The 11,653-nt window shown below is 43.0% G+C and overlaps 1 protein-coding gene across 2 annotated transcripts in view; it reads right to left on the reverse strand.

Moving 5' to 3' along the window:
* Positions 1-3,455: 3,455 nt before the first annotated feature.
* The window catches only part of LOC122207625 (zinc finger protein 264-like), a 66,483-nt gene continuing 58,285 nt past the window's right edge, over positions 3,456-11,653 (reverse strand). For both annotated transcript variants that reach the window (XM_042917713.1, XM_042917712.1), the window contains exon 5: positions 3,456-5,476. In XM_042917713.1, coding sequence (XP_042773647.1) covers positions 5,369-5,476 — 108 coding nt within the window. In that variant the 3' untranslated portion in view covers positions 3,456-5,368. The remainder of the gene's footprint in view (positions 5,477-11,653) is intronic.

The following is an 11,653-nucleotide window of genomic DNA, read 5'->3' on the forward strand; positions in this document are numbered from 1 at the left end:
GAATAGACAAGCAAATCCCCGCTGTGAAATGGGTAGTTATGGCAGGGTTTTAAGTAAAGTATTGATGTCATCTGATTCATGTTGCAAAAAGATTACTCTGAGTGCTGCATGGGAGTTAGGCTATGGAAAGGGGAGGAGAGGGGGAAGATCTGTTGGAAAGTTCTCACTGCATTCCCCGTGGGTAAGGATGACGATGTAAGGTAGTGACAGCGGGGGTTGTTTATCACACACACTTGATCAGAAAGGAAAAGTAACCAAATTAGTACAAAAATATGGACATGACAAAACTACCCAAAACAATCTACATATTCAATGCAATCCCTATCAAAATAACACCAGCATTCTTCACAGAGCTAGAACAAACAATCCTAAAATTTGTATGGAACCAGAAAAGACCCCGAATAGCCAAAGCAATCTTGAGAAAGAAAACCAAAGCAGGAGTCATCACAATCCTGGACTTCAAGGTGTATTACAAAGCTGTAATCATCAAGATAGTATGGTACTGGCACAAAAACAGACACTCAGATTAATGGAACTGAATAGAGAATCCAAAAATGGACTCACAAACATACGGGCAACTCATCTTTGACAAAGCAGGAAAGAATATCCAATGGGATAAAGACAGTCTCTTCAGCAAGTGGTGCTGGGAAAACTGGACAGCAACATGCAGAAGAATGAAACTGAACCACTTTCTTACACCATACAGAAAAAATAAACTCAAAATGGATGAAAGACCTAAAGAAAGCCATCAAAATCCTCGAGGAGAAAACAGGCAAAAACCTCTTTGATACTGGCCACAGCAACTTCTTACTCAACACATCTCCGGAGGCAAGGGAAACAAAAGCAAAAATGAACTATTGGGATCTCATCAAAATAAAAAGCTTCTGCACAGCGAAGGAAACAATCAACAAAACTAAAAGGCAACCGACAGAATGGGAAAAGATATTTGCAAATGACATATCAGATAAAGGGTTAGTATCCAAAATCTATAAGGAATGTATCAAACACCCAAAAAACAAAAAATCCAGGGAAGAAATGGGCAAAAGACATGAATAGACACTTCTCCAACGAAGACATCCAGATGGCCAACTGACACAAGAAAAAATGCTCAACATCACTCATCGGGGAAATACAAATCAAAACCACAACGAGATACCACCTCACGCCTGTCAGAATGGCTAACATTAACAATCCAGGAAACAACAGATGTTGGCAAAGATGTGGACAGAGCAGATCTCTTTTGTACTGCTGGTGGGAATGCAAACTGGTGCAGCCACTATGGAAAACGGTATGGAGTTCCTCAAAAAATTAAAAATGGAACCACCCTATGACCCAGCAATTGCACTACTAGGTATTTATTCAAAGGACACATGTATGCTGTTTCAAAGAGACACATGCACCCCAATGTTTATAGCAGCACTATCAACAATAGCCAAAGTATGGAAAGAGCCCAAATGTCCATCGATGGATGAATGGATAAAGAAGATGTGGTATATATATACAATGGAGTATTACTCGGCAATCAAAGGAATGAAATCTTGCCATTTGCTACTACATGGATGGAACTGCAGGGTATTATGCTAAGCGAAATTAGTCAGAAAAAGACAAATATATGACTTCACTCATATGAGGACTTTAAGACACAGAACAGATGAACACAAGGGAAGAAAAAATAATATAAAAACAGGGAGGGGAACAAAACATAAAAGACTCTTAAATATGGAGAACAAACAGAGGGTTACTGGAGGGGTTGTGGGAGGGGGAATGGGCTAAATAGGTAAGGAGCATTAAGGAATCTACTCCTGAAATAACTGTTGCACTATATGCTAATTTGGATGTAAATTTAAAATTTTTTTTTTCAATATGAGCATGAACATAATGGTTTCACAGTATGGATTGTTATTTTAATCCATCCATACCCTACACTGCCTCCTTCAAATGGTTATTAGCACATTTCTGATGACACTACCGTTTTCCTGTTACAGAAATACTTCACTACATAGAGATGCTCAGGCTGATAGCACCGTTTTGCTGTCACAGAGCCTAGGCCAGGGGCCAGCAGGGCGGACTGAGCAGAAATGCGCCAACTGAACAGGCTTTGGCTGCTCAAGTGCTACACATCCCAAAGGACCGGCCCCAGACCAGCTCTGGGAAGACAATCTAAGTGCTTAACATCTGGCCTGGGAAGTGATGTTACGCCTGAATCTGCAGGCCCCGCTCGCTGCATCCGTTTGACCAGATGATTGATGCGGACGGTGCGACTCACGGGGAGTGGTGGCTTTTGTAGGCCTGAGGCTCTGGGACACACTGTATCTCTGCCTTCTGCGGACCCCCAGAGTACCCACGGTCAGTCGCGAAGGCGCGGCGTGCCTCAGTAAGAAACCCCGGCATTAAAGCTTCGGTGAGCTTCCCTCATTGGCGACGCCTGAACATACTGTCACACCTTTGCCGAAAGAATTAAGCCTTGTGTGACTGTGCTGGGACGGGACACCTGAACGCTGGTGCTCAGTCTCCCTGGACCTTACCCTTTAGTGACCTTGGCCTGTGTCCCGCGCTGTCACAGGCAGGAACCGTGTTACAGCTGTTCTGAGTGAAGCACAACCTCCTAGCACACCATCAAGCCTGAAGGTGGCTCTGGGGAGCAGAGAACAGTATGGAGCCGTGCCATGATCTAGAAGCACGTTCCGGTCGAGGCTCGCCGAGGAAATGCTATTTGAGATGAGAGGTGAGGGATAAGCCTGCCCTCACTGGGCAAAGTGGGGAGGAAGAGCCCATGGCAGGCGGAGGAGTGAAGGGAGACGGGGAGTGAAAAGAGGCCAGCGTCGTGCAAGAGGTAGTAAATGAGGCCCGTCCCCCACCAGGGAAGGCCCCGTGGATGGGCCACGTGAAGGATTCGGGGTTTACCCCGAGAGTGGAGGGGAGTCGTGGAACGTTTTAGGGGGAGAGGGCGGGTGAGCAGTCCGTGACCAAATCGGAGCCGGATCTCTGGCGTCAGTGTGGACAACGGATCGCCGAGGACACAGGTGGACCCAGCTGGAAAAGCAGGAGCCGAGGTGTCAGGTGACGTCTGCAGGCAGCAGGCAGCGGATCGCAGAGCCACGAGCTCCCCGGCGGGCAAAGTTCACAGCGCAGACACGCGCTTGACACACGGATGCCAGAAACGGAAGCGGAATAAACAGGGACTGGAAACTAGTCACCCGGCGCTAAGAGCGAGGTCAGGAGGCGCAGCAGGCAGCCCTACCAGAGGGCCCAGGCTCTGGACCCCGCTCCAAGAGGACAAAACGACTCGCCCGTCTACAGTCTGGCGCAGACCCTTCAGTTGTGGCACGTGTAACCTACCTGTGAGCAAGCAGGTGACATCGTGGAGCATTCCAGAGGCACCCCCGCCCCGCATCCCACAGCGGAGACGGGAAAGGCCGCCTGGGAGAACAGAGGGAGCCGCACACGCTCCCGAGGCCGGCTTCCCAAGGTCTCCAGCATCACGCCTGCAGGGCGCCCTCCCAGCTGGAGCCCGAGGCTCCCGCCGCCTCCCACTCACACGGACGCGTACGTCACCTTGACGAAGCCTGCCAACACCACAGTCTTTAATCTGAAGTTATGCACATTTAATGATGCAGAAATCATGACCACATAGTTGATTTGCTTTTTGAAGCCAAAGGCTACAAGTTTCAACAGCGGGAACAAAGAATAAATATGAAATCACTGACGTATGTGCAATGGAAATACATAGCATTGACCTGGCCATTAGGTCTTTGTTGAAATCAAGGCAAAAGAGGGAATATTTGTAAGTCATATCACCTGAGGCCATATCTATACGGAGACAAGAGCCTTTCTCACCAGTCTCTGTACTTTGTAATCACTAAATTAAACCCTCCTTTGTGAGAATATCCACTGTGACTTCGTTTATATGTATATAAGCCTTCAACTCAAAGCTAGGACTTCATTGCAGCACATTGTATTTGTTTAATGCTTATAAAAGGTATTTGAGTTTACTCAGCTTTTTAGTACCATTCATGTCACTGTGAAGAAGAGTTAATAGAACAGGCCCAAGGCCACTGTCCTTTAGTCAAAGGAAAACTTTGTCAAAGGACAACTTTGCCACAGTTTGCCCTTGACTGGAGCTTGGGACCTTGTATTTCAGGAGGTTTCCTAGAATTCGCAGAAATGACAGCTGGCTCAGTGTGCCTGTGGTTGGTGTAAACAATGTGGCTTATGCTGGTGAACTGCTATCCTTCTGCAGGTCTAGAATTTGGGCTACATTTTAGAGAAAGAGTGCCCAATAAAAACCCTAGGCATGGACTTTCTAATGTGCTTCCCTAGTAGACACTTCACAGATGCTGTTATATCTCATTGATGGAACGTGAGTGCACTGGAACTCCCGAGGAACTTTAGCCCTTCTCCCTTGTCTGAGTTTGCTGTATATCCTTTTGCTGTAATAAACTGTAGCCGTTGAGTATATGCTGAGTCCTTCCTAATAAATCATTACCCCCGGGGTGGTCCGCAGGACTTTCAACACCACCATTCATTCAGACTTTTCAAGTCTTAGAGATCTGGCCATAAAGGCCCATGTGGGTTCTCTCCGAGGTCAACGTATGCCATATATTGTGCCAACTATACACACAGCTTTGTATAAACACTGTGTGAGGGACCCAAACACTGTAAGAAAGATACACTGCTGTGTGTGACCATTCACTAAGACACACGTACATTAAGTGTCTACTAAGAAAATAAGAGGTAAAGACAACAAAATGAGACACTGGCCGGACACCGGGATGATGAAAGGAAAATGGCTACAATGTAAGCAGCTCGGGCAAGAGGACAGAACACAGTGGGATTCACAGAGATATTTCTCAGGCACCTGAAACACGATGTGTAAAACTAAGTGCCTCCCGTAGCCCTCTTCTACCTCCCTGCCACCTCAAACCCAGAGGTTTTCTGTCATTTCCTATAATAGACTATGCAGCCGATAAGAATAAGTTTGGTTTATCTCACTCAACCTGAAGGGATGGCCAAGGTCTACAGTCAAAAGAGAAAAGGGGATTTTGAGCATAATTTGATCCATTTAGTAAAAATGATGACCAGGAAAACAAAGACTTACCCTGTAAGAAGGAATATAGGAAAGGATATGGACATGGACCCTACAGACACCCTAACTGACCTCAAATCTCTAATCTCATACTTCCTAGCTGAATGTAGAACTCTGGGTAAATTCCTTCACCTTTCTGTGCCTCAGTTTTCTGATCTGTAAAATGGGGAGAACATCACCTACCACGGACCTGTTGCAAAGGCTAAGAGTTGCTGTGTGTCAAACACCGCAAACGATGACTGATACACGGGAACACGCCATGTCTGCTTGCCGTCAGGATCATTATGGGTGCATCCTCGTGGGGACGGTCACGGCCGCCTGACACACGCACACAGGCTCAGTAGGTAGGAATACCGACAAGGTGTGGAACGATGACCAGAAACATTCAACCTGGAGACAAGGACGTGGGGGAACTCTGTGATCACTGAGAGAAAATGCCTCGGGGGCGGGGGGTTAACTCACTCAGGGATCCCCTCACAAGTGAGAAAGCAATGGCGACGCACGGATCCTGAGAAGCACAACTGTCTAATAGACGGAAGGAGACAAAGGGCCTCTGAAGAAGGGCGGGAAGTCACAGAAACCAGGAAAGTGCCTTCAGGTCAAAGAGGTGGGCAGCGGTAAAAGGCCCAATAACAGACTGGGGGCGGGGGGAAGCGTGGGAGCACAAGAGGGAACTCTGTGAGACCTGCTTCGGTCAGGTGCCAGTGGTGGAGGCCAGACAGCGGACAGAACTGTTGCACAGGGTGTGTCTGGGAGAGAGGAGAAGGGCGGAGCTCACCGGGCACGTGGGGCAGGAAGTGTGTGTGTGTGTGGGGGGGGGGTGAGACTAGAGACTGGAACACAGGCATGGATTAAGAGGACAGAAAGGGATTAAGAGGGAGAAGTTAAAGACCAAGTGGTGAGGGTCTAAATTCGAACAGGTCCTAGACAAGCTGGGGATTGGGGGATGTGTCCAACCACGAAGAGCAAGAGTGACCCTTGGAGAGAAGAGACCTCTTTCCCCTTTGAGGCTATGCAGGTATCTCCTGCTTTTCAGAAGTTCACTTACACTGCATTGCTTTTACAAAAGACCTACATCAGCAACCTGTTTTCACTAAGCGAAAGAAACACAACAAGGATTTTCACTTTTACCGGAAAAGGTAAAAAGCATTCGTTTTGTAGAGACAGCACACACCCCGAGCAGCAAGACGGGAACCACCAACCTCCTTCCCCAGGAACTATGCCATCTCAGCATTCAGCCACCATAGCTGTGAACTGTGTCTGTGAGCATTTCGGCTTTATCTCGATTTATTTTGTGCATCTGTGACCAAGATGTCCTAAGAAAAGCCTAAGAGGAGTTATTTTTGGGGTCTGGGAATGCTAAAAATGTTTTTCCATATAAATTAATGGTAATTGCTTCTTCACATTATACAGATCACTCACTCTTATGTTTCAGTGTTCTCAGAAATATTTATGGAAACCAGCACAGAAGACTTCAGGCCTTTCCTTCCTCCATACAGTTCGGGATTTCTATTCCAACTCAAGATAAACCACCAGAAAATATGACTTTAGACTACACAATTTTACCTATTTTCTCAGAGTCCTTCTTTGGTACTACAAACTAGGCAGAGAAATAGAAGACGTATAAAAGAAACAAAGAGAAATGAAAACAATTGAAAAATTCAAAAACCAAAATGAAAATTCACTGGGTGAGCTCAATGCTACATTAGATAGGAGAGAGGAAAGATTCAGTGAGCTCCAAGAGATCAATGGAAATTAATCAACCTAAGCAACAAGGAGAAGGCAGAGTGGGGTGAGGGAGTAGGAGTCCGAGGACCTTCTGGGACAAGAATAAAAGATCTACCACTCATGTTATTAGAGTCCTGAAAGAGAGGAGAAAGCGTGTGGCTGAAAAAATGTTTGAAGAATGAATACCTAAAAATCTTGCCAACTGGCAAAGGGCATATACATCATCAGATTCAAAAAGCTAAGCAAACACCAAACAGAATAAACCCCTCAAAATTTCATGCCAGGTTATATCATAATCAAACTTCTGAACTCTATATGCAATAAAAAAACCACTGTGAAAACAGCTTGACAGAAAGATGCATTACAGACAGAACAATGGGTCAAAATGGCAGACTTCTCATCTGCAACCAAGAACAGAAGGAAATAACACGCTTTTCGAGTACTAAAAAAGTGCTGACTCCAAATACTATATCCCACAAAAATATCCTACTAGAATGAAGGAGACTGAGACATTTATAGAAAAAGGAAAACAAGGGGCGCCTGGGTGGCTCAGTCGGTTAAGCGTCCGACTTCGGCTCAGGGCATGATCTCACGGTCCGTGGGTTCGAGCCCCGCGTCGGGCTCTGTGCTGACAGCTCAGAGCCTAGAGCCTGTTTCAGATTCTGTGTCTCCCTCTCTCTGTGACCCTCCCCCATTCATGCTCTGTCTCTGTCTCAAAAATAATAAACATTAAAAAAAAATTAAAAAAAAAAAGAAAAAGGAAAACAAAAACATTTGTCATTGGAAGACCTACCTGATTACAGATGATCCCTGACTTACAATGGTTTCATGATTTTTTGACCTTGTGATATTGTGAAAGTAATACGCATTCAGCAGAAATTGTACTTCCAAATCCAAATTTTGATTTTTTTCTCTGATTAACAAAATGCATTGTGATACTTTCTTTTGATGCTGGGAGCAGCCACATCTCCCAGTCAGCCCTGCAATCACAAGGGTAAACTACTGAAACTCTACATCATACTGTGTTGCTGGCGTTTGGGGACATTGTGTTTCGTGTTTTCGCATCCCATCATGTCTACAAAACACCCATCCATGTCTCCCGCTTCTGGGAGGCAATTACTCTACGAGAAGAGGAAGGCAATTACTCTTGAGATGAAACTCAATATAATTGCCTAGCATGAAGCAAGTCTTCGTATGTGTTAGGACTTTCTCAATCAACAGTCAGCCATGTTAATGGTCAGTATTGGTTAAATCCATTGTCCTCACAAAGAAAAGAGAGGGGCCAACTGGTAACATGGAGAAATTACTTGTCACATGGATAGAAGACCAAATACAGAAGCGCATACTGCTGACATTGCCAATCCAGGCTAACGCAAGAAGTCTTTTCAATCCACTAGAAGAGCATGCTAATGGTCCTACGCATGCAAATGTTCACAGAAAGTCTTAAGAGTTCCAATGCTTCAAGAGTCACCATAATTTTCATAATATTTAGGTCAGCAGTGAGGCAGCAACCGCCACTACTCACGGTGCTGAAGCTTTTAAGAAAGAGCTGCATAGGATACTTGTGGATAAGAAATACTTGCCAGAACAAATATTTGATGTCAGTAAAACGAGCTTGTTCTGGAAGTACATGCTGGGGCACACATACATGCATCAAAAGCCCAAGACAGTGCCAGGGTTCAAGGCACTGCAAGGCCATGTAATGCTGCTTTTGGGTGTTAATGTTGCGGATTTCAAGTTACAAGCCTTTTCTACTCTACCACTCAGAGAACCCTAGAGTATTCAAGAATGTGAGCAAGTATATGCTTCCCATTTATTATCACCATAACAAGAAAACCTGGATCACATTAGCAGTGTTTAAAGACTGGTTTTTGAACTGCTTTTTTCCACAGTCAAGAGAATATTGTAGGCAAGACAACATCGCACCCATTCAAGATTCTTCTGATCTAATACTTGAGGTCATCCCTGGTATTTCAGGGACACGCATCCTGGTATAAAGGTTGTGTATCTGCCACCAAACACAACTGCAGTCAATCAATGAACCAAGGTTAAACAGCTATGTTCAAAGTATACTATTTATGTCATTTATGCTGGCTGTTGAGTGACTGAACCTAGCCAAGTTTTGGGAAGGTTTTTCACATTCTAAATGCTATCCAGAACATCACTACAGGAAGAGTCACATAGCAGTGCACGAAAGAAGAAAGTTTTGAAGATATGTGAACACATTCAAAGACTTTAAAGATTCTGCTGTTGAAGAAATAATAAGTAACAAGGTATTAGTGCTTGGGTAACAGCCAGAATTGGACACTGAAAATGAGGATATTCCTGAGCTTGTTGGCACTGAGGCTGAAAAGCTTTCTATTCTTTTTTTAAACTTTTTTTTAATGTTTATTTATTTTTGAAGAAGAGCGTGAGCAGGGCAGGGGCAGGAGGGAGGGAGACACAGAATCTGAAGAAGGCTCCAGGCTCTGAGGTGTCAGCACAGAGCCTGACGTGGGGCTCGAACTCACGCAAGGTGAGATCATGACCTGAGATGAAGTCAGACGCTTAACTAAACTAAGGAGCCACCCAGGCGCCTCAAGGCTGAAAAGCTTTCTATTGAGAAGCTAATCAGACTGGGGGAAGAAAGAAAGAAGTTTAGGCAGAATAAGTTAACCCATGAAGCACCAAGAAAGTTCACAGCAAACAAACGGATAGAGGTAACTGCTACTATCAGCAGTGGGTAGGGATATTAGAAGAAATGGATGTCAGTTACAAGACATTAACAAGAGCTGACAGGCTGATACAGGGTACTCTTGCTTGCTGCAGACAAATACATAATGAAAAGAAGAAACAAACTGCACAGTCAAAACCTGCTATCTTCCTAAGGAACACGATTCTGGCTACACCATCAACAAACGCTGATGCCCTGGTGCCTTCTACCAGCTACTCTCTTTCATAAGAAAAAGAGACTGATGATCCCGTCACCTTAGCACCCCCATTACCCAGCAATTAATTTTAGTTCCTCATTTCACACATTCTTTAGGCCTGGTGTACTTTGGGCTGTGTATGTTAAGCACCCATACAATCACTGTTTTTCACTTTCAGTATAGTAGTCAATAAATTACATGAGATATTCAACACTTTAGTATAAAATAGGTTTTGTGTGAAATGATTTGCCCAGCTGTAGGCCAACGTAAGCATTCTGAGTATGTTTAACAAAGGCTGGGCTAAACTGTGATGCTTAGTGGGTTAGGTGTACTAAATGCATTTTTAACCATGGTATTTTCAACTTACGATGGGTTTACTGACATGTAACTCCATCATAAGTCAAGGAAGATCTGTATAGGAGTTTGCAAAAAAAGAAATGTAACAGGAAAAAAAATATCTTGAGATTTCAAGAAGAACAATGGAATGGGTAAAAATATAGGTAAACACGTTACACTTCTCATGGGTTGTGTAAAAATTGTTTGATAATTGAAGCAAAAAAGAACATCATCCAATATGATGCTCAGTGTATGAAAAGGAAATACTTCTGTAAAAGGACCCAATGAAAGTTAAGGTTTCTACAATCAAAGTGCTAAGATGTTGATACTGTAGGCTGTGATAAATTACATATATATGAAACAATACCTAAAAAAACAGTAAAATACAAAGACTTATACTCAAAGTCATCACAGATATATCTATTAGAATTCTAAAAATTAAAGTAACCCACAGGAAGGCAAAGCAAAAAACAAAACAAAAAATAACCCCAAAACAACAGAGGAACAGTAAACAGGCAACAAAGAAAAACCAAATCATAAACTAGCCGACTTATGCCCTAACATATCAATAATCATTTTAAATTTAAATGGTCTAAATATAGCAATTAAAAAAAGAAGTCAGGAAAATGGGTAAAAAGAAAGCGTTACCCGAATACGTGCTATTCACAGAGGCTCACTTCAAATGTAATGATATAGACAAGGTTGAAAATAAAATTATGGAAAAAATATAAACCAAAAATGCAAAATATTAACCCAAAAATGCAACAGTGACTATATTAAATCAGATAAAGTATATTCCAAAGAAAAGTTACAGGGGCAAAAAGAGACATTACATAATGATAAAAGGGTCAATACACTAAGATGATTTAGCAATCCTAAATGTGTATGCACCTACAACAGACCTTTCAAATACAGCAAAAACTGATAGAACTTAAAAGGAGAAAGACAATTCCAGAATTATACTGCAGGACTTCCAACATGCCTCTCTCAGCTCTTGATAGAAATACTAAACAGAAATCAGCGGGGACCTAGAAAATCTGAATAACATCATCAACCAACAGGATCATGTGGACATGGAGTTTTATACAAACTCCACCTAACAACAGTAGAATACACATTCTCTTCAAGCCAACTTATATAACGTTCACCAAGATAAACCATATTTTGGGTCATAAAGCAAACCTCAACAAATTTAAACAGCCAGATCAAATATAAAACAAACTAGATGTGATTAACAAAGAGAGCATGAAATACTTCAAACGCTAGGAAATTAAACAACATACTTCTAAATTATTTATGGGTTAGACAGGAGGTCTTGACTAAAGAAATTCTTAGAACCAAATGAAATGATATTAAAATATATTAAAACTTGTAAGGAAAGTGCTGTGAGGGAACTTTATAGAATGTAATGCTTACATTAGAAAAGTAAAAAAATCTCAAATCAGTATTCAAAACATCCGTCTCAAGAAACTACAGAGGAAAATACCACCAAAGCAGGTGGAAGAACAGATATAATAAAGATCGAAACAGAGATATCAGTGAAATTAGGAACAAAAAGATAATAGAGAAAAAACAGTGGTATAAAGTGCTGCTT

This window comes from Panthera leo, chromosome E2, assembly GCF_018350215.1.
Source record: "Panthera leo isolate Ple1 chromosome E2, P.leo_Ple1_pat1.1, whole genome shotgun sequence".
Taxonomy (NCBI): domain Eukaryota; kingdom Metazoa; phylum Chordata; class Mammalia; order Carnivora; family Felidae; genus Panthera; species Panthera leo.